At 35.6% G+C, this 24,678-nt stretch overlaps 1 protein-coding gene across 1 annotated transcript in view; it reads left to right on the top strand.

Annotated features, from left to right (window-relative positions):
• The window catches only part of HIKESHI (heat shock protein nuclear import factor hikeshi), a 43,882-nt gene extending 19,807 nt beyond the window's left edge, over positions 1 to 24,075 (top strand). Inside the window, exons 3-5 of the mRNA XM_008704420.2 lie at positions 15,554 to 15,705; positions 22,943 to 23,061; positions 23,996 to 24,075. Of these exons, the coding sequence (XP_008702642.1) occupies positions 15,554 to 15,705; positions 22,943 to 23,061; positions 23,996 to 24,050 (326 nt within the window). The 3' untranslated portion in view covers positions 24,051 to 24,075. The remainder of the gene's footprint in view (positions 1 to 15,553; positions 15,706 to 22,942; positions 23,062 to 23,995) is intronic.
• The last annotated feature ends 603 nt before the right edge of the window (positions 24,076 to 24,678 follow it).

Consider the following 24,678-nt stretch of genomic DNA (forward strand, 5'->3'; position numbering starts at 1 on the left):
ATTCAATGTTTGCCCCTTTCTCCTTCATACTCTGTAGATGTCTAGGCTTAAGGTAGCTGCTGCTCCTTTTGTTTCCCATTTCACACTGTGGCTTGCAATTCTTTTCTCAGGGACTATCTTGTATTTTTCTCCTTTTTTTTTAAATTGAATACTGTACTAGTTGTAGGTGTGCAACATACTGATTTGACAATTCTACACACTACTTAGTACTCACCATGATAAGTGCAGTCATCATCTGTCACCATTACTGACTATATTCCCTATGCTGTTCTTTTCATCTAGAAGCTTCTTATGGAAGCAACCCAGCTGTTCATCAGTAGATAAAGGTGTGTGTGTGTGACACACAATGGAATAATGCTCAGCTGTAAAAAAAATGAAATCTTGCCATTTGTGACAACATGGATGAACCTAGAGGGTATTCTGCTAAGTGAAATAAGACTGAGAAAGACAAATACCGTATGATTTCACTAATATGTGGAATCTTAAAAAAAGCACACACTGGACAAACAAAATGGATTCTTAAATATAGAGAACAAACTGGTGGTTACCGGAGAGGAAGTGTGTGGAGGGATGGGCAAAATGGATAAAGGGGATTAAGAGGTGCGTACTTCCAGTTATAAAATAGGTAGGTCACAGAGATGAAAAGTACAGGGTAGGGAACATATAGTCAATAATTCTGTACCATGATTTTCAAGTTGTCTATTTACATTGTGAAAGCTTGGGAAATATACCAGGAATTACTTTAGGCATTTCTATTAAATAAATTACAGAAGAGGAAAGTACCTGCGTATGTAGTTTAAACTTTGTTGTATATCCCATCCCTCAACTGATTATTGAAATCTACTTCACTCTTAGCAGAGTGTCAAGTTGATGACTGTTCTGTTAGGTTCTGTGTGTGTGTGTGAATGTGTGAATATCAGAATCACTCCAAGACAGTGTTCAAAGGAAACAGATTAGTAAACGGAGGTAATTTAAAATGGCTTTGTGGAAAATTAGTCTGCAGTATTTATTTGAAGTATGAATAGATTTGGATGGCAGTGGGAGGATGAGAATTGTATTTGGAAATGATCAAAGTCATAAAGGTAATATGCACTGCATCTCCAAATGGCAGTGAGGAGGCAGACATTTAAGGGTGGCATGATAAGCTCCTATTTGGAAGGTATGGAGGGAGTAAGGTTTTAAAAGTAAAGTGGAGCTGTTGTGTGATGGTTAAGCTATATGGGGTTTACATTTTTTCTGGTAGGCAAGTGTTTGAGCAAGAGAGTGATACTTTTTAAAATGGTGTTTTAGAAAAATTATTGTCCAGAATGGCTTGGAGAATCTGTTGAGATTAGAGCCAGAAAAAACAGTTAGGAAGATTTTATAATGATTGAAGGATAAAGGAAAGGGTATCATATACTGAATTATCTGCTTTTGTGGTGCATTTTACTAGGCTTTGATTGTTTAAATAGTTAATACACCTGAAAGCCTAGAAGGGGGTATTATTAGTATCTGGTTTTTAAGAGGCTGGGTTTAAGAGAAGTTACAATATTTTGCTCAGAGAAGAGAGTGTGTTAACTTTTAGGTATGATGTGTAGATCAGCCTCTTTGAAACAGTTGAATGTTGTATGGCAATACCATCATTTGTTTAACTAATTCTCAGTGGATGGAAATATGGGTTGTTTCCATTGTTTTAAATTGTTTTACTACCAATGCTACAATAAATATTCTTACACATATCTTTGTACATATTTTCTAGCACTGTATTTCTATAGAAGAAACTCCTAGAAGTGGAACTGAATTCCTGGATTAAAATGGCCTTTAAAACAAATGGTATAGGAGGCCTGGAGAAAGGGTACTCAATGTGGATAATGGATCATGATTTTCATGGCAGTTTTTAGAGAGTCGTAATAAAGGTACAGTGTACTTGGTACTACATAAAAAAACTAATAGAACATAACCTTGCCAAGTATAATAACAGAGTAAGCCATGGGGTATTAGAAGGGAAGGCCCTAAAAATAATTTAATTTGGGGTGTCTAGGTGGCTCAGTCAGTTAAGCATCTGACTCTTGATCTCAGCTCAGGTCTTAATCTCAAGCCCCTCATTGGGCTCTACGCTGGGCATGGAGCCTACTTAAAAAATAATCTACTCCTTAATTTTACTGCTGAGAATCTTGAGATTTAGATTTTATAGTGTTTCTAAAATAGAGGCAGAATTAGGATCTAGGTACTCAGATTTTTAGTTCACTGTTCTAAACAAACTCTTTTCTCCTCCCAAAGTAAATTTAAAGAGAAAAATACACTCAAATTTCCATTGTCTTACATGTATATATAGTTCATATGCTTGTAACAACTGTTTTCTGCCATTTTTCTTTAGTATTATTTCATAATGGGTTATGAAATTTTGATGTGTTCCAAATGTATTAAGTGTTTAGTTTCTCCTTCTTTTCCATCCCTTTTTCCCTAGTAACCAAGTAAAGTGAGAAACAGACACCTTCTGATCTTCAGATGGGCTGAACTGGTAATAGAAGATGAGATTTTTATGTTTCTTTAAAGGGATAAGGTGACATGAGTTAAAAGGCTCTCAGAAACACTGGTGTAGAAGATATGGTTCTTTTTTTTTTTTTTAACTTGTTTTAAATGATAATATAGTATTACATTTTGTTGATAAGTTATGGTTTGATTACTTAGTCCTTGTTGGACGTTTCAGCTTTTTTTTTCCATAAGTCTCTGGACATCCTGTAAATTTCCAGTTGTTTTATTGTTAGTATGTGGAAGTACAACTGGTTTTTTTAAAAAGACTTTATTATTTTTTTTTTTTAGAGCAGTTTTAGTTTTACAACAAAATTGAGAGGCAGGTACACTGATTTCCCATATATCTCTGTCCCCACACAGACGTAGTCTCCCCCATTTCAGAATCATTCACCAGAATGTTTTTTTTGTGTGTGTTTTGTTTTGTTTTATTTTGTTTTGTTTTACCAAGGATGAACTTACACAGACACATCATAATCACTCAAGGTCCAATTTACTTTAGGGTTCACTCTTGGTGTTGTACGTTCTGTGGGTTTGGATAAATGTTTAATGACCTATATCTCTGACACAGAGTATTTCACTGCCTTAAAAATCTGCTTATTCATCTCCCCCATCTCACACTCCCCCTAACCCTGGGCAGCCACTGAAGTTTTACTCGCTCTCTGTTTTTGCCTTTTCCTCAGTGTCATGTAGTGGGCATCATACAGTATGTAGCCTTTTCAGTTTGGCTTCTTTCACTTGATAGCTCATTTGTAGTGCTGAATGATATTCCATTGTCTGGATATACCACAGTTTATCCATTTACCTACTGAGGGACATCTTGGTTGCTTTCAATTTATGAATAAAGCTTATGAATAAAGCTGCTTTAAACATCCATCATTGTGTGCACTGAAGTTTCCATCTCTTTTGCGTAAGTACCAAGGAGCGTGATTGCTAGATCTTAGGTAAGAGTATGTTTAGTTTTGTAAGAAACTGCTAAACTCTCTTCCAAAGTGACTCTATATGTTTACATTCCCACCGACAAGGAATGAGTTTCTGTTGCTCCTCATACTCAACAGTGTTTCACATTGTCACACAACTGATTTTTGTATATTGACTTTGTATCCTGAAGGATGAAGGAAAGGGTAACGTATATTGACTATCTTACTAAACTCCCTTATTCTGGTGCTGCTCAGGATTTTCTGTATAGATGATGCTTTTGAAAAAGACCTTTAACTTTTTTTCTTCCAATTTTGATGCCTTTTATTTCATTTTATTGCCTTACTGCATTGCCCAGGCCTTCAAACACCATGTTGAATACAGGTAGTAAAGAGTGCAGTGAGACAAGAAAAAGAAATAAAAGACATAACAATTGTTCTCTCTTCCTCTGTTTTATGAGTGCATAAGATTGGTGAATTGGCCCTTTCATCTATACAAAAATGCCCTTTATCAAATGGTAATGCTACTCTGTTGAAGTCTATTTTGTCTAAAATTTGTATAATTCTTCTGGCTTTCTCATGGTTAGTGTTCACATGCTGTATTTTTTTCTCCATTTTTACTTTTTGACATAAATCTGTGTGCCCTTTGTAAAGAGTATATAGTTAGGTGCTGCTTTTTAAAAAGTTGTTCTTACATTCTCTGCCTTTAAAATGAGATGCTTAGTCCATTAATATTTAACATTATAGATATGCTAGGTTTAAATTTTTACCTTGCTCTTTGGGGGTTTTTTGGCCGCCTTTTGGTTTTTTTTAAAAAATCCATATTCTGTTGGTTTTTTGCAAAGGTGTAGTAGTTTCTTTTCTTCCTCTTTTTTTTTTTTTTTTAAAGATTTTATTTATTTAATGGTGGTGGGAGAGAGCATGAGCGAGGGAGAAGCAGACTTCCCACTGAGCAAGGAGCCTGATGTGGGGCTTCATCCCAGGACTCCGAGATCATGACCTGAGCCAAAGGCAGACACTTAACTGACTGAGCCACCCAGGAGCCCCTAGGTGTATTAGTTTCTTAGTGTTTCCTCTAGAGATTATGATACGGATTGTTAACTTTTCACAGTGTACCATAAACTAATATTAACAAAATAAACATCTATAATTTGACAGCTATGAAACTGGATCTTGCCATTTTGTAGGGTTTCATCTCCAGTTTTCTTTGCTATATTGGTCTAATTAATGAAAGTCTGAATGTAATGATAAAAACCATATGGCAAAAATCACATTTTGGTAATTTTTTAAAAAAAGGTTTTATTTACCTGTTGCGGGTGGGGAGGAAGGGGCAAAGGGAGAGAATATCCAAGAAGACACCCTCTGAGCAGGGCCCCATCCCTCCACCCATGAGATCTGAGCCCAAGTCAGATGCTTAAACTGACTGAGCCACTCAGGTGCCCCTTGGTGATTTATTTTGAATTAAAGATATTTATCTCCCATTTTTATCATCTTCATACCACAGTTCAACATTGCAACTTTTTTTTTTTTTAAGATTTATTTATTTGTCAGAGAGAGCATGAACGGGGGGAGCAGCAGGCAGAGGGACAGTGCTCCCCACTGAGCAAGGAGCCTGATGCAGGACTCAATCCCAGGACCGTGGGATCATGACCTGAGCTGAAGGCAGCCACGCAGGCATGCCCAACATTGCAGCTCTTAATAGAATGTGACTCAGAGCTGGATAATTAGAAGCCAAAAGGTCTATTGTAAATACTCTGTATATTTTCCCCAGAGTTCAGAATTTTCACATTTTTCAGAGTTGAATAGCAGAGGCAAACAGGATTATTTACTCACCTTTTCACAACCAGATTAAGTCAAAGCAAAGTATTTCATGATCAAGTCCAGGTTGCACTGGGAATTTTTTCTTTTTTTTGTTTTCCTTCCAAATTAAAAAAAAAAAATTAGTTAACATATAGTGTAATATTGGAAATTTTTTCAGTAGACTGCATCTTTAATTTTCTCAATGAAGTCTTATGGGGAGATAGGCTGTTTTTATTTTTATGTTTTTGATGTGTGTCCATTTCATTGGAAATCCCATTTTCCACATATACTAAAGTATTTCTTTCTAGTTCTGTATTAATACCATCAGATCTCACAGTGCTTTTTGAATTTTTTTCTTAAATTGTCTTATTTGAATTCTGAAAGGGTTATCTAGCCTTAGTAGGATCATTAAACTGTAAGATGACTAAGAAAACTCAGCATTCATATAGTATGTGCTTGTGTCCATTTATAATAACTTAAACATCTGTTAAAATCTGTAACAAGTGTGAATAATGAGATTCACATTATTGTTAACTTTATGTAATGTAATGTTAACTTTAAGAAGTTTTGGTTCACAATATATAAGGAACAGGAGTACAGTATCTTTTAAATAAAGGCTTAAAGTTTTGATTCTGAATTTGGAAGGTGGAAGCAGTTTTTCTTACCAAAAATATGGAGCCGAAAGAATTTATATTATGCACATTTATGTATACTTATATACATATGTCTGTCAAAGGTAAATATTTGTGGAATTCGTGTACTATTTGAAGAGTTTAAGCCACATCCACATACTCTCATACACACAGAGTTCAACTTAAAACCTTCCTTTTCTCTGTAGGTTAACTATTTGTAAAGTGTTTCACGAGACAATGAGGAAATGGTTCAATGCCTCAGTCAGGGAGAATTCCAGTGACATCTGCAGTGGAGAATTATTTGGAGAATGGGAAACAGAAGAGGCCAAGATTGGAAGAGCAGGTGGGGGAGTAGGACATTAGGTCAGATGTAATAAAAATTTATGTGGAACTTGACAAGTATTTTTTATTGTGTCTGTAGCACTTTAACATGTGATTGTACTTAGTAGAAGAATAAGAAATAGTTCTTCAAATCACCTGTGGTATAAAGAAGAGGGATCATATCTTTATATAACTAAAATAGAGTATTAAATGTAGTAGAGCTTTGTAGAATACTCTTGTTATGAGAAAAGGTAATATTTTAATGTTTCAGGCCTTCAGAGTAATTTGGGCACCTTATGGTAGGGTTTTACCTCTCTCTCCCTTCCCTTCCCTACCCTTCCCCTTCCCTTTCTCTTCCCTTCCTTTCCTTCTTCTTTTCCCTTCCCTCTTCCCTTCCCACTTCCCTTCTCTCTTCTCTCTTCTCCTCTCTTCTCCTCCCGTCTCCTCTCTTCTCCTCTCTTCTCCTCTTCTCCCTGGCCCTAGTGTGAGGTAGTGCTATTTCTAAAAGTATCCCCATTCGGATATTTAAAAATTCTCTTTGCATTAGGGATTTAAAGCAACTTTATTTTGAAATAATTTTATTTACTTATTTGTTTATTTAGAAATAATTTTAAAATTAGAGAAAAATGACAAGAATAATACGAAGAATTCTTACATTCTCCCACATTCATCAATTTTGCTATCTTTTATTTATCATTCTCTAAGATCTATATATGTGCGTGTGTGTATATATATTTTTTTCCTGAAACTTTGAGAATAACTTGTAGACATTATGCTTCTTGACTCCTAAATACATCAGAATATGTTTCCTAGAACAAAGATAGTATCTTATATGATCATCGTATAATTATCAAATTCAGCAAACTTAGTATTGATACAATATTCTTGTCTAATATACAGTATACATTAAAGTTTTGCCAATTTTCTTAATAATGCCATTAGTAACAGGCATTATTCCCTCCATCTAGGATTGTTAGGATCGTGCATTACATTTAATCGTCTTTAGTCTTTAATCTGGCACAGTTGCTCAGCCTTTCTTTGTATATTATGACAGTGATGTTAAAAATAACCATGTAAAAAGACTTAGCACCCAAGAGGAATTTTTAAGAAATGTTAAAATTAGAATTTATTATAAATAATCTTTTGAATTTCTTCTTTATAATTCTGCTCTTTTCTTTTTGGGCTTGCTGCCATATTTTAATGTCATCACTTTGGCTTTCTCTGCACATGACATATACAGTCTCCTCTAATTTCATTTAACTCAGTTGCTAGGAAGAAACTTTTAAATTCTAGTTTTTGTTTTAAAATTGGGTTGAGCTTGTCAAGGGGATTAGGAAGGACAACAAGAGTTCAAGATGCTGCTCAGTCTATTCACATGAACCAGCTAGTGAGCCAGAATGGGAGGGAACCTTTTACTTCCTGACATTTCTTGGCTTGCTTTCTTGAGTGGCTTATTGTGAAGCAAGTAATGCATAAGATCAGTGAGGAGTTCATATGATGGAATTTGAGGATAATGAACTAGAATGAGCATCAGCTTTAGAGCTTGATAGACCTATTTTGAATCCCAGTTACTAGCTGTGTAGTCTTGACCAAGTTATTTCACCTTCGAGGGGATTTCAGGTAAAATGGATTTAATAATACCTATAGTGCAAGTGTTTTTGCAAGCGTTAGAGATAACAAATGCAAAATGTATAGTAGTGCCTGGTATATAGTTGGTACTCAAGGAATAGTTAGTATGTTTTTATAAAATCATAGACAGATCTAGGAAAGATCTTAGGAAGAAAATGAAGCCTGTTCAGAAAGGTTAAGTAACTGTTACTGTTCCCATTAGAATGTAAGCTCCTTGAGAGTAGGGGCTGTTTGTATCTTTTACTGTATGTTTGTGTAGAATGTATAGAGCACAGTACTGGATCTTAGATACTTGGTAAATATTGCTTGTTTAAATACATTTTAGACATTCAAATTCAAGACATATTGTAATGTCAGATACATTATCATCTTTATCTGGTTTAAAATATTTATTTTTGATAAACCTTTGGTAGTTACATTGCTCTTGAACTATGCATGAGTGAAAAATGTAATTTCAGCCTTGTCAGGTTATCAATAGAAATGAAGTAAAGCAGTTTTAGAAATATATATTTGATTTCTAATTCAATACCAAGAAGGCTTTTATGCAGGCATAATTAAGCTGTTTTATGTAGCTTTTTAGCATATGTCGTGTTCAAATGCCACTTTATAGTGAATTACTTATTTTTGTCATAAGTGTTTTCTTTAGTTATCTCTGTTGCCATGCACACATCTTCGCCAGTGGACTCACTTTTAGTTTTTTAGTTTCTTTTTAGGGTGTTTATAACTCTTAGAAGATTGATATTTCATGAGTTTCATTCTTTTGTGGAAGTCTTCTAAAGAATAGAGAAAACATTTGCTTGTATATTTTTAAAAGTCATTCTATCTTGCAATTACCATATGGGTCTACTGGACCATCTTACAAATCTAAGATGCATTTGATGATACTAGTAATCTTATTTTTCCTATATTGTGAAACATTTTGCTATTTCATCCAAGGAATTATTTCATCATTACTCATCATTTGCTCTCAATCATGCAAAAAAAAAAGTTTGAAATAATAAGAAAATGAAAGAATGGTGGAATTACTTAGAGTAGAGGTTGGCAAACTTCTTTTAAAAAAATATTTGAGAGAAGGGGCGCCTGGGTGGCACAGTCGTTAAGCGTCTGCCTTCGGCTCAGGGCGTGATCCCAGCATTCTGGGATCGAGCCCCACATCAGGCTCCTCCGCTGGGAGCCTGCTTCTTCCTCTCCCACTCCCCCTGCTTGTGTTCCCTCTCTCGCTGGCTGTCTCTCTCTGTCAAATAAATAAATAAAATCTTAAAAAAAAAAATATTTGAGAGAGAGCGAGCACGAGAGAACGAGCATGAGCGGGGGCAGGGAGGAGAGGGTCAAAGAGAGAGGGAGAAGCAGACTCCCCACTAAGCAGGGAGCCTGATATGGGGCTCGATCCTAGGACTCTGGGGTCATGACCTGAGCTGAGAGCAGACACTTAACCAACTAAGCCACCTAGGTCCCCCGGCACACGTTTTTGTAAAGGGTAAGATAGTATATGTTAAGCTTTGTGGGCCACATTTGGTCTCTGTAGCATATTCTTCTTTAAACAACCCTTTAAAAATGTAAAAAACTATTCTTAGCTCACAGGTCATATGAAAATAGGTTGTGGGCCAAATTTGGCCTGTGCACCTTAGTTACCATTGCATTATCCTAGAGTCTTCATATTGCATTGCTTAAAAGATTATGTCATCTTTCAGGAAGGGTAAAAGGAGACTGGAGACACCATCTTTATGCTGTATTTTTTCATGTTTTTGCTTTAAAATTGGATACAGCTTGTAAGTGGACACTGCTGAAAATGGGTATGTGTAAACAGGCAATTAGAAGGCGATAGGTGTAGAAATAAAACAGATTCATTGGATTGGTTATTCTGCATAATTTTATAAATCTAAAAATGACAGTGCTTTGCAAATTATGGATCAAAGAAGATGCCTGTCCAAATTATGAGACATTAAAAGTTTTTAAAATTTTAAAGCTTGAAATATTGAATTTTGATAATGCAGTTGCTAGAAAAAGAACCAGAAGTAGTGGTAAGTTAGAAGCTATTAGAAGATGTGTTAAAAATCAAGAGTCAGATTTATAAGATGGATATATTCCATATTTATTCATGATAGTGAACAGTGGTATTCAGAGAATGTGGCTTATTTTGGCTATTTATAACTTAAAAACCTGGGAAATGTGCAATGAATATTTGCATTTGTTGAACTTCAGTACTTACTAAAAATTCTAATAAAGTTGTTTTTCACTCTTTCTTCTTGTGAAATTTTTTTGTAAAATGACTTAAAATGTATATATTTTTAAAGAGTCCATTAGACCCAGACAGTAAATGATGATGGCTGCTTTTCCTTGTGTACCAGCAGTAAAAGACTAGTTTGTAGGATTTCTTCCTTTGAGGTTTGCCTTGTGTTAGGTTCTTGGCTTGCATTAAGGAGGGACACTTTGAGGAACACCTTTGAAAGATTTTCTGCTGCTGTTACTATTAGAATGTTATCGAGGAATTTATCTAATTTTTTTCTTCAAGACCAGGTCAGATGTTTTACTTTCTCTGTTTTTGTTTAATTTTTTGACACTAAGACTCAGTGTAATTGATCATGTTTCTCTTTTTACTTTTGCTGTCAGGAATTCAGATCCAAAATTAAACACTAAGTTTCTATATTATGTTCCAGTGTTTCTTTCCTGTATTTTATGGTTTACAAATAAGAAACTTTGTACTTGAAGGTTATCAACTACTGTGTCGAGCCCATTTTGAGAATAAGAGTAACCGAAAGAATGATGTAATTGCACAGTGGATCCCTTTGAAATATAAAGATTGTCGAAGACTTTTGAGTCTTTTTTTTTTCTCTTAAGTTGTCTTAGTCCCAGAGAACTTTAAAATGAAGTCAGAATTTCCGTAGTCCCATCTTTTACAATGGGCCTTAGCCACTTTTACTTAGTAATTCGCTAGGAGCTTCCATTTGATAAAGAGGAGGTTAGAGATGACAAGGCTTTCTGCTTGGGCAGATCCCTCCCTGAGTAGTTAAAACTAAGGCAATAAAAGATTGTATTAAACCTTTTTCCTTGATTGAGGTCATTGGAGCCTCTTATACAGACAAATTAGGTTTAAAACAAAGTTTTGGTGAAGTAAGGAACTTCACAAGTCCATCTCTCCATAAAAGCAACAACAGCAACAAAAACTGACAACAACATCAGAATCTTTTTCAGGACTCTGGAAACTAACCAAAACTTTGTAGTAACCAGGGGAACATTTAATTAAAACCACTGAATCTTGGTGAGAACCGTGAGCTTTGTGACATTTTAACTTACCCTGGATCCATCTCCTGTTCCTCAGTTCAGTGGTAGCCTTGGAAATAATAGCTCATGTTGTTGGTACTGGTACCAGAGGGAGCAGAATGGACCTCATTCACAACAAATTATAATTACAATTGACCCTTGAACAATATGGGGTTGGGGCACCAATCTCCTGTGCAGTTGAAAGTCTGCATATAACTTTTGATGCCCCCAAAACATAACTGCTAATAGTCTGCTGTTGACTAGAAGCCTTACTGATAACATAAAAGTTATGTATGTAACATACATGCATTTTATATGTTAAATGTGTTACATATACTTTATGTAAAAGTTAGAGACAAAATAAGCTTGAGAAAAAAATGTTATTAAGAAAACCATAAGGAGATACATTTACAATATTGTACTATAAAAAGAATCTGTGTGTAAGTGGACTCAGTTCAAGCCTGTGTTGCTCAAGGGTCGACTGTAATTTGTTTTGGTTTCTCTGGTGGTTCCCTTGAAGATTAATTGAAAAGACTTTCCTTTATCTCAGTAAAGTAACAACCTGGGAGTGTTTGTCAGAAATACTTCCCTGCTAATGTACTTGTCACTGCTGTCTGATGCACTGACAGCGATTGGGGCAAAAACAGACTGACTGCAAAGCTTGGGAGGGAAGGCTGGGAATAAGATACTTTGTATTTTTTTTTAAAGAGTATTTATGTATTTGAGAGGGAGAGAAAGAGAGTACACGAGCAGGGGGGAGGGGCAGAGGGAGAAGCTGACTCCCCTCTGAGCAGGGAGCCCAATGTGGGACTAGATCCCAGGACCCTGAGATCATGACCTGAGCCAAAGGCAGATGCTTAACTGACTGAGCCACCCAGGCACCCTGGAATAAGATACTTTGGGGAATAAGGCTTTGAGTTCTTGGACCTGCAAATTTTTGGAAGCCTTAAAGACAATATACAGTCAGGGCTGTGCACATGCTCAGGAAAGAACTAAGAAGGTTCTAAGTTCTCACTCTGGCTGATGTTGGGGCTCTGCATAAGCAGGAAGTAAAGGCTAAGGCAGAGTTGTAAACTACCTGGCTAGTGTTAAAGGAATGTCCCAAGCACAGAACCCATCTGCAAAGACTGGGAGAATTTTTGGGTTCCAGGCTTCTAAGGGACTATCTTTTCAATCACTAGCTGACCACTAAGCTAATAGAAACATCACTGGTTACACATGACAAAAATACAGACTTCAAAGTATTGGTTCAGAAAAGTTATTAAGGAAACAACAAATATTAACAATAAACCTGAGGAGGGAGAAACATCTGATTTCTAGATTTGCTGCATTATAATATTCAGCATCCAGTTTTCAACAAAAAGGAAGCATGCAAAGGAATAAGAATGTAAGGCCCTTTCAGAGAAGAAATGAACAGAAACTGTCTCTTGGAAACATATAAGATTGGATTTACTGAGAGTTAAAGGAAGCCAGGAGAATTATATGCCATCAAATAGAAAATATTAATAGAGAAATTATAAAAAGGAACTAAACATAAATGATAGAGCTGAAAAGTACAGCAGCAAATGGAGTTCACTAGAGGGTATCAGTAGATTTGAGAAGGCTTAGGAAAGTATCCGTGAACTTGAAGGGAGGTCAATTGAAATACCTAGTTTGAAAGGCTGAAAAAAGAAGAAAAATGAACAGTCTCTGAGATACCATCATGTATACCAACATATGCACAATAGGAGTCCCAGAAGGAGGAGAGAGATGGGGTGGAAAGAATATCTGAAGAAATAATGCCCTAAAACTTTGAATTTGATGAAAACGTTACACACTTAAGTTCAGTAAATTCCACGTAGAATAAGCTCCATACCAAGACATACCATAATCAAACTGCCAAAGAGAAAATGCAAGAGAAGCAACTCATCAAATAACTATTCTTAGTAAGATTAACAGCTGGTTTCCATTAACAGTGGAGTCCAAAGGCACTGAAAGAAAACTGCCAAGAATTCTCTATTGAAAGTATCCAACAGAAATGAAGGAGAGGGGTGCCTGGGTGGCTCAGTCGTTTAAATGTCCAGTTCTTGATTTCGGCTCAGGTCATGATCTCAGGGTGGTGAAATCCAGCCCTGCATTGAGCTCCATGCTTGGAGTCTGCTTGAGATTATGTCTCTCCCTCTGCCCCTCCCCCCACATGCACATGCTCTCTCTGTCACTCTCAAATAAAATCTTTAAAGAAAAGAAATGAAGGAGATAATGAAGACATTCTCATATGAATTGTGAGAGTTATTACTCAAAGACTTAGCCTACAAGAGATACTAAAGAGAGCCCTTCAGGCTGAAAAGAGAGGGCATGAGACAGTAATTTGAATTGCCATGAAGGAAAAAGGAACACAGGTAAAGGTAACTAGGTAATCATAAAAATCAGTATTGTACATTTTGTTTGTAACTCTTCTCCCCGTCCCCCCATTTGATATAAAAGACACCTTCATAAAATGGAAACTGTAAGATGCCTGGGTGGCTCAGTCAGGTAAACATCTGCCTTCTGCTCAAATCATGATCCGACGGTCCTGGGATCAAGCCCCACATTGGCATCCCTGCTTGCTCAGTGGGGAATCTGTTTCTCCTTCTTCTCTCCCCACTCCTGCTCTCTCTCTCGCTCACTCTGCTCTTTCTCTCTCTCAAAACCTTAAAAAAATGGAAAGTGTAAAGCTATGTTCATGAGCATGCTATGTATAAAGAAATAATTTATGACAATGCATAGGGAGAGAAATTACATAGCAAAGTTTTTGTGTACTACTGGTATTAAGTTGGTGTAAATCCAAACTAGGTTGTTATAATTAAGATGTTTATGCTAATCCCTACTGCAACCATTAAGGAGATAATAAAAAATACATAGTAAAAGAAACGTAAGAGAATTAAAATGGTATACTAGCAAGTATCTGTTTAACACAAAATTAAATTTTCCAATTAAAAGGCAGAGATTTGCAGAATGGATTAAAAAAACGTGATTCAACTATTGAGACACAGAGTGGTTGAAAAAAGATACATGAAAACAGTAACTAAAAGAGAGCTTGAGTGGATGGACTAAAATCAGACTAAATAGATGTATGACAAATTATTATGAGAGATAAGACATTATATAATGATGATAGATAAAGATCTATCAGAAAGGTAATAACAGTTATAAACTTGTTTGCACCTACCAACAGAACCTCAGAATACATGAAGCAAAACTTGGCAGAATTGAAGGGAGAAAATAGTTCAACAATAATAGTTGGAAACTTCAATACCCTACTTTCAGTAATGGATAGAATGACTGGACGGAAGGTTATCAAGGAAGTAGAAGACCAAACACTGTAAGCCGTCTAGACCTACCAGACTTACACAGAACACTGTACCCAACAACAGCAGAACACGTTCTTCTCAACTGCACATGGGGCATTTTCTTGGATAGACCATATATTAGGCTACTGTAAAACAAGTCTCAATAAATTTAAAGACAAATTATACGAAGTATGTTCTCTGACCACAATGATAGAAATAACAAATCTGGAAAATTCACAGATATATGGAAGTTTAATAAAACAATGTAAAAATATTAAAACTATTTTAAACTAGCCCTATTTAGTGAGAGGTGTGTGTGTATATTTTTAAATCACTGAAGAATACATTGTAAGTTTTTTATTCATATTCTTGAAAATTTAAGGAGAGTTTGGGTATTTGTAAGAAGTGTTCTAGTTATTAGGAATATGTGTTGCTCCAGATTTTTGTTCTTCAGTATTTGATTAAATATAGTCTATGAAAATAGCAGATAACCAAAAATCTGTTGTATGATTTTTTTCCTTCAGACTAACTTTTCTGATTGTCTTATGTGGATTAAAGAAATTGGCCCCTATTTTCCACATAGAAGTTAAATGGCATTTACAGGCTCAGGTATATACTTAATGACACCTTGATTTTTAAAGGGGAGAAGTTACTAAGTATTTTCTATGATAAGGTTCTGTATTGCCTGTTTGATAACATAACATCAAGTGTTACATGGGGTGATCCATGACATTTAGTAGAATATGCCATGTCATTTATCAGTAATAATGGTAATTTAAGATCTTTCTTTAGTGGAATAATGAGAAAATGCTAAAACTAATTTAAAAAAATATTTAAAAAATACCCTTCCTTTGGAGTTAGCATCGAGAATTTTTAAATGTAATTAATGCTTATTCATTTATTTTTCTCATTCTATTACTTTCCGTTTCTACCCACAGTAATTTTAATAAGTTTTTGAGAAGTAACAGCTGTTTTTCTGGTGGGGAAAATTTTAGTTTTCTTATTCTTTGTTAATGTGATAAAAACTAGCCTTCCACATTTCTTCGAAAAGAGACAGATGTTCATATAACAACTTTTTAGTGCATGTGGATCAGAGGTTTTTCAGTATTTACAAAGGAATTTGTATGGCTACAAGTTAAATTTGAAATTTGTGGTACGTGTTAATTTTTTTCAGGAGAAGGAAGCCAACACCCTTTTGGAGCCATGAATATTGTCCGAACTCCATCTGTTGCTCAGATTGGAATTTCAGTGGAATTATTGGACAGTTTGGCTCAGCAGACTCCAGTAGGCAACGCTGCTGTATCCTCAGTTGACTCATTCACTCAGGTATGCAGTACACACATTATTTTCTAAAAAAAATCTTAAAACCAAATTCTATATATTTTTTAAAGGTTTTATTTACTTGAGAGAGAGAGAGTGCGTGCGCACGCCCACATGCTCGCACGAGTGGGGGAGGGGCAGAGGCAGAGGGAGAAGCAGGCTCCCTGCTGAGCAGGGAGCCTGATGTGGGACTCTATCCCAGGACCCTGGGATCATGACCTGAGCTGAAGATAAACGCCTTACTGACTGAGCCACCCAGGTGCCCTCCAAATCTATACTTTAAAAATTAGCCTGGTGGTAAAAAACATGTAAAAATGAAGGTAAACATGTATGGTGTAAGTTATTGGCTTCCATGGATAATTTAAGCTTGCCTGTTTTCTTCTATAGGTATTTTAAAATTTGTAAATGTTTTGATGAGACTTGTTTTTATAGTGATGAAATAGCTCAACGTAATTTAAAAATGGGATTAAATATTAGCTTTTTCTTTTTTTTTTTTTTTTTAAAGATTTTATTTATTTATTTGACAGAGATAGAGACAGCCAGCGAGAGAGGGAACACAAGCAGGGGGAGCGGGAGAGGAAGAAGCAGGCTCATAGCTGAAGAGCCCGATGTGGGGCTCGATCCCATAACGCCGGGATCACGCCCTGAGCCGAACGCAGGCGCTTAACCGCTGTGCCACCCAGGCGCCCCAAATATTAGCTTTTTCTTTTTCCCCTCCCACAGTTAGTATGCTAGGCTGTGGGTATGTAGTTGTGAACCTGATAAGCAAGATCCTTGTCTTCATGGAGCTTAAAGTGACATAATTCCATGATGGTTGACTTTTAACCTCTGTATGACAAAGGTCTGAACAGGAGAGTGATGTAGGCAGAGGTGTAGCTAACGCAAAGGCCCTGAGGTAGAAATCTGTTGTTTGAAGAATAATATGAAGGTCTTTGTGACTGGAGTGAGTAAGCAAGGGTGAGAGATGGGAGATGAGATGGGAGATAACTGGGGAGGGGGCTGCGGGATAAAATCATATGGTACCTCATTGGCTTTTATAAGGACTTCGATTACTTTTTTTAAAAGATTTTATTTATTTATTAGAGAGAGCACGTGCACACGAGAGCACAAGCAGGAGGAGGGGCAAAGGGAGAGAGACAAGCAGACTCCCCACTGAGCAGGGAGCCCAAAGTGGAGCTCGATCCCAGGACCCTGGGATCATGACCTGATCTGAAGGCAGACACCTGACTGACTGAGCCACCCAGGTCCCCCTGTAAGGACTTTTACTCAAATTCTGTTTGGAAGAGAAGAAATCAGAGAGTTTTGAGCAGAAGAGTAGTAGGACCTAACATATTTTAAAAGGATCACTTTTGCATGTTTGGACAGACACTGTAGTGGGAAGGAAGAAGATCAATTAGGAGGCTCTTGTGAACATCTACATGACAATGATAGTGACTTGAACCAGGGAAGTTTGGGGAGGTGGAAGTGAAGGTGATTGAAAATACTGGCATACCTCGTTTTATTGCACATTGCTGGTATTGTGTTTTTTACATACCGAATTCGTGGCAACCCTGCATGGAGCAGATCTGTTGGCGCCATTTTTCCAGCAGCATCTGCCCACTTGGTGTCTCTGTGTCACATTTTGGTAATTCGTGGAACATTTCAGACTTTTTCATTATTGTATTTGTTACGGTGATCTGTGATCAGTGATCTTTAATGTTACTATTGTAATTGTTTTGGGGCACCACAAACTGTGCCCATAATAAGATGAAGAACTTAATTGATGTGTGTTTTCTGACTCCTCCACCTACCAACTATTCCCGTGTCTTTCTCCCTCTCCTTGGGCCTCCCTATTTCCTGAGACACAATAATATTGAAATTAGGCCAATTAATAATCCTACAATGGCCTCTAAGGGTTCAAGTGAAAGGAGGAGTCAATCCATGAGGCAAACTTCATTGTTGTCTTATTTTAAGAAATTGCCACAGCCACCCCAACCTTCAGAAACTACCACCCTGATCAGTCAGCAGCCATCAACATCAAGACCCTCCACCAGCAAAAAGATTACGACTCGCTGAAAGCTCAGATGATGTTTAGCATTTTTTAGCAATAAAGTATTTTTTAATGAAGGTATGTACATTTTTTTAAAGACATAATGCTATTTACACACCTAATAGGCTACGGTATAGTGTAAACAAAATTTTTATGTGTGTTAGGAAACCAAAAAATTCATTTGACTCACTTTATTGTAGTGGTCTGGAACTGAGCTGCAATATGTCTGAGGTATGCCTGTAGTTGATTTCTGGAGATAATGTGAAGATGGAGCCAATAGTGTTTCGTGATGTGGATCGCATGAAAGGTCTGAGATTAAAGAGAGACATCAATTATAGCCCAAGGATGTTGGCTTGAGGAACTTGAACACAGAGATGCTATGAAAAGAGCAAGTATGGGCTGGGAGTGGAATCAGGAGTTGGATTTCAAGTTGTACTATGTTTGGGATACCTGCTAGACATCCAGCTGGAGATGACAAGTGTAGAGTTCGAGAGGTCTGGTTTATGGATAAAAATGTGGGAGTCATCAGTGTAAAGATAGTATCTAAGTTTTGAAGGGTGTATGATTACTACAGAAGTAACTAAATGAAAAAGTTGGCCAGTGACTGAGCTCGGGGCCATTTCAAATTTGAGAACCTTAAGAGATAAAGATAAAGAAAAAGAGCAGCCTGAAGTAGGAGACCCAAAAAGTGGTGTTTTGGAAACCAAGCAAAGACTGGTTTTTAAGAAGGAAGAAGCCTCAGTAGTATCACACTGCTGCTGAGTCAAGATGAGGGCTAAGAAGTATCCACTGGATTCAGCAAGATGGAAGTCATTATAAAGTTAGATAAGAGTTCAGAGAGTAGAAGTGGCGTTTGGAGTGAGTTGGAGAGGAGGAAATGGAAACAGGGAATATAGATGACTCTTGAATATAGTTACAGAGGATAGCAGATAAATGGTTTGGTTGCTTAAGGGGGGGGCAGTGGGGACAAGGAATTTTTTTTGTTTTTACTATTTTTAATGGGAGATATTACATCATGTTTGATGAAAATGAAGCATTAAAGAAAAACCGATGATGCAGGAGAGTGGGGAGAGTTGCTGAGCTCCTTGAATAGGAAATGGGAGCATGTTAGATTGGATAACAGACAGTATTCACAGTAATGGCTATATGGGTACAGATGCAGGGGGTTGATAAATGTGATGAGAAGTTGTGCATGTTCTCTCTTTGCTCAAACAGGAATCAAGGTCATCGGCTAAGATTGAGGGGAAAGGAGTATTGGAAATTTAAAGAAAGTGGATTATTAAATAAGTCCTCTAGGAGGGGAGGAGGGTGAATGGACTAGGGAACCCCTTATGAGTTTGCTGGGCAGCGTACTCTTGAGGGTTGTGGCCATGAATTTAAAGTCAGACTTGTCACATGATCTCTTGAGAATAGGCTGAATTAAGAATGACAGAGTCTGGGTCTTACTGTTTTTTGTTTTTGTTTTCCAGTAATTAAAAAAATAAACTGCTGTGCTGAAAATAGCAAGTTGTAAAGCAGCATTTAATAGTATCCCATATAGACTGTATTAGAAAAATGTCTGAAACATACATACCAAAGTGATATTATCCCTGGAAAGGGGCAAGGGGACTTTTTACTCTATATATTTATAAATTGTTTGAGCTTTTAAAATAAAGCATATGTATTTTTTATTAAACATCTTATTATGAAATATTTACATATATAGGAAATACATTCCACCGATATTTACTGCATGCCTGCTGTGTGCCAGTTTTCTAAGCACAAATAAAAATAGGTAGACAAAATAATAGCTATCCTTATAGAGCTCTCTTTCTAGTGCAATATATATGAAGACTTCTGAGTGTCTTCTACCTACATTTAACTGATATTTGCCATATTTGCTACTAATTAAAAAAAAAATGTATTTCTGGTACAGCTTGCTGGCCTCACTGTATCTCTCCTTCCAGTTCTTCCCCAGATAGCTACTCTTCTAACTTCATATATCTTTGCCATCCTATGTTAGTACTCTAAAAGAAACATTTATATATATCCACAAAACATGTATAGCATTATTTGTTTAAACATGTTTCTAATATATACTCTTAGTATATCCTTATTTCATTTAGTTTTTATTAATAGTACATGTACATAGCTTAAAGCATCAGATGGTTTTACATGCAGAACAGTTGTCCTGCTATACTTCTTATATTCTGCTCTTATTCTGCTCCTCAAAAGCAGTCACTTTCAACCTCTCCCTCATTTTTTTTCTTTACCTATTTCTTCCTGTGTTTACTTCCATGTGTCAGAAAAAAACTTGCTTCATCTGTTCTTAACCAATTTATTTGTTATAGGTGTTTTCCATTGACTTACCAATACCTAATGTGAATTAGCTCTCTCACTCCTCTGTTCCCCGGCATACAGAGTTGTCTTTTCTCCCCACCTTTTTTTTTTTTTAAGATTTTATTTTTATTTCTTTAAAAGATTTATTTATTTATTTTAGAGAGAGGAAGAGAGAGAGAGAGAGCACGCATGTGCTATGGGGAGGGTCAGAGGGAGAGCTAAGAGAGTCTCAAGCAGGCCGAGTGCAGAGCCTGATATGGAGCTCAATGCCATGACCCCAAGATCACGACCTGAGCTGAAACCAAGCGTCAGACACCTAACAGCGCCACCCAGGTGCCCTAAAAATATTTTAAGTAATCTCTACATCTGTCGTGAGGCTTAAACTCACAACCTGGAGTTGCATGTTCTACTGACTGAGCCAGCCAGGCGCCCCCACACCTTTTTATTATAGATTTTCACGAAATTAATGTTCAGAATTTTCAGTATTATGATCAGGTAAATATTTTTCAGAACTGAGCCAGGTGTAGTACTATGATTACATTTCCTTTCTTGTATGACTTTGTTTTTCTTGATTAATAAGTGCTTCATTTTTTCCTTTGCATGGATTTCTATTTCCAGGTCTAATTTATGCCCAAACTCTGCCAAGTATAAATTCCTATTCAGTATGTTTTTAAAAAGCAATTTTAAATTTGTTTTGGAAACATCCCTCTTGAAACTCTTTTTTGTTCTTCTGTGGACTGATTATTCTCTGCGTCTGTTGCATAACTGTAGTCAAGGTATTCTTTTCTTTAACTATTGTTGTAGAAATTCCTTTTATTTCTCTTCTCTGTTGCAGTCCTTTTTTTTGTTTCCTCTATTTTCCATTCTTGTTGACTTACTCCTTTGTATGTTTTTAAAATGATTATAAATGGTATACTATACAAAATTTCTACAATTTGGTGTTCACTCAGCATTATTTTTAAGACTTATCTGTGTTGATACATGGAATAAATCTAGTCTATTTTAATTGTTGTATAGTACATCATTGTATGAATGAGACAGTTTTTTCATTTCCATATTGATAGATATTCTCACTAATATTTGTTTTAAGACCTTAAATTTTTGCCAAACTGATAGGTAAAATTTGAATATCACTGTTGTTTTGGTCTGTATTCCTAGGTGACTGGTGATGTTGAGCATTTTTTCTCATTTTAACCTCATTTGTATTTTTAATTGGAATTGACCATTTATGTATTTTGCCCAATTTTCTATTGTATTGTTTGGCATTTTTTAATTTTAGCTTTCTGGGAAGAGGCCTTTATGTGTTCTGGGTAATAATCCTTTGTTCTAGATATTGTAATTCTCCTAGCATGTTGCTTGTCTTTTAATATTGTTTTTGGTATCTTTTGCATGCAGACATTATATTTTTGTGTTGACAGTCTTATCAGTTGTTTCTTTAATTTTTATTTTTGTTGCATTGGAGAAGTCCTTCCTATCTTATCCTAATGTGTGAAGGTGTTATGTTTCATAGTTATTAAAGCTTTAATTGAAAGCTAGTCTTTTTTTTTTTTTACTCAGAGTTAATAGCATATTTGTTATATGTCATGTTTATCATATATATCATATAACATGTCACATATGTTTAGACTTGTTTCTGGTCTCTCTCTTCTATTCCAGTTAGTTTATTTGCCAGTAAAAGTCTTAATATCTGCTAGGCCAGGTCCCTCTTCTTACTCATCAAAATAAGCTTACATATTCTCCATAATAATTTTAGTATCAGCTTATTGAGTTTCATGAAAAACCTTATTGGATTTTGTTGGAAATAACATTAGATTTATAGGTTTAATTTGGGGAGAATTGCTTCCATTACATTATGTCTTCCTATCTATGAACATGTTGTATCTTTTCACTGAATGTGGTATATAGGTCCTTTAGATTGTTTTCTTTCCTGTCTCAAGACAGTCTTGAAATATTTTCCTACGTATTTACAGACTTTGTTTCTATTCTGAATTGGATCTTTTAAAAGATTTTTATTTATTTGTCAAGGAGAGTGAGCGAGCATGCGCAAGCAGGGGGAGCGGCAGGCAGAGGGAGAAGCAGGCTCCCAGGGAGGGGTCATGACCTGAGCCGAAGGCAGACACATAACCGACTGAGCCACCTAGGCGCCCCTCTGAATTGAATCTTTTAAATACAAGTTACATTTTATTTATTTTTTATTTTTTTATTTTTTTAATGATTTTTTATTATGTTAGTCACCATACAGTACATCCCCAGTTTCCGATAAATACAAGTTACATTTTAAAATTGTGTTGTTAGTGTTAAGCATTGCTGTTGATTTTTGTTCCTCCTAATACTGATTTTTTTTAGTTAGTGATTTTACTGAACTCTGGATATTAGTCCAGGTAACTTAATGGTTGCCTCCTGGATTAAACTACCTTGATATTATTAAGCAAAAAGATAAAAGCTAATAAGGCATTTCCTCGCTTTATATTTAGGCTTTTATCTTTCTGGCAAGAAAAAGACTTCCTACTATTTTATATGAGAAAGCAGCTTGATTTGAGAAGGGTGGGATTTGAGGAGGGGGACATAGTAAATGTAGAGGTAGAGATAAAAGAAGATCTTTTGAAGGAAAAACATTTTTTCCCTTTTTTCCCCAAAATGAATATGTTAGGAAATTAAAATAGTTAAAAACCAAAGAAATTCTTTGAGCTATGAAGAAAGTGCTAAAGGCAGGTTGTTAAGATTTTGTGCCACGGTGTCATTTTATGACTTTCTTTAACTTACAGCATTAGACTGTTTTAGAACTCACAGTCCTTAAAACCAAGTATACTGCAGGAACATTTTTAATTAAAAATGTTAAGGTCTAAATGGAATATTCAGTATAATTCATTAATCTATTCATTATTAACTTTCCAGTTCACACAAAAGATGTTGGACAACTTCTACAATTTTGCTTCATCATTTGCTGTCTCTCAGGCCCAGATGACACCAAGTCCATCTGAAATGTTCATTCCAGCAAATGTGGTTCTGAAATGGTATGGGACATTTTGTATCTCTAATATTAAGGCCTTTAGTAACCATATATATTTTTTGCTGGTGAATGTCTTTCTTCTTTGACATTTAAACATATTCTTTCGTTGTGGACATCAGCATACATTAACAGTGGCATGCCATTAAAAAGTATACTGTGGAGTTCACATCAAGGAGTGTTCTTACTCTAAATATTCTGTTATATAAGTAGCCATTTTGAATTTATAAAGACAAGAAAATACAATTGCTTGTATTTAGGGACCACAATTAAGGCTGTAAATGTTTAATATTTTTATTTATAAGTAACCATATATGAGTCTTGAAATACAAAGCGATATTTTTTTGTAATTTTAGAAAGTCTTGGTCTAAAGTAGATATGCATAAAGCACCAGGATTATTTATACTGCACCCTGTACTTAAATAATTAATAAAATTTATTTCCCTAGCTTTCCCATGATTCTGTTTGTAGGTATTCTTTTCACTTTGAATATCCCAGTGGTGGGGGATACATGAGAATTCGTTGAGCAGTGGTAGCATGGTGTAGCATGGATAGCTCTGGGAGGTATTAGGTTTAAGCTTTGTTAAAATGTAGGTGCGTGACCTTGAGCAAATTCCTCTCGTCTATTCCTCTATGAAATGAGGGAGGAGGAGTGAGATTTGATTTTTTTTCTTAGGTCTAGCTGTCAGATTTGCAGAAGTTAAAAAATTAATAAAATTTATTACGATTTGTGCTTTCTGATACAAGCCAGTCATACCTAAATTACTATGCTTGCTGTCCTTTTATAAGAATAATTAAACTTCCAGAGTAACTTTTTAGCTTTTTTGGTTTTTTATCTTAGCTTTTTAGAAGTGACATCTAAAGTTGTTTGCTTTTTGATAAGTCATTTGGTAGATTATGAAAGATTTAATTTTCTTGTAAATATGTTTTTTCTTTTGTAGGTATGAAAACTTTCAAAGACGACTAGCACAGAACCCTCTCTTTTGGAAAACATAATTTGAATAAAATAATTTTTAATGGATTCTGAAATTTGTCATGTTTTGAAGAGAAATGCCTCCATTTAAAAGTACGAAGTCAAAAGGATCATGAAGCCTAAGTTTAAAAACTGCTTATTGACTGAAGCTTAATGAAAATCTTTATAAAAAATTAAAAACATGAAAAATGAAAATATGTTCCTTATTAAAGAGTTTTTCTCCCTTAAGCTTAAAATATTCAGAGGCAAAACACTTTGTTTTGGCTAGGATTCATTTTTTACTTAAAAATAAAGCATATTCACAACAATAGTGTGCCAAATGCCATTGCATTTATAATCTTTCATTTGTTTTTATAGTGGTTTGCTAGAGTAGTTAACTTAAAATCAACTATATCAAAATTTGGGGGACTTTTTGAAAAACATATCAAATATACATTTTTACATACGGAGCAATTATTTTCAGTTAGTATTTCTTAAGATTACAAGTTTTTCCATTAACACAGGTTGGCTGTCAGTTTTATATCTCCAAATTCATACATCATTATTTGTTTAACAAAATTGCCATGGTTAAAACTGGTGAGGTTTTATTTAATACTGGTAATGTTGTGAGGCATTTGTGTGTATAATATAGGGTGTAATACCTTTGCCTAT

This window comes from Ursus maritimus, unplaced genomic scaffold, assembly GCF_017311325.1.
Source record: "Ursus maritimus isolate PB19 unplaced genomic scaffold, ASM1731132v1 scaffold_16, whole genome shotgun sequence".
Taxonomy (NCBI): domain Eukaryota; kingdom Metazoa; phylum Chordata; class Mammalia; order Carnivora; family Ursidae; genus Ursus; species Ursus maritimus.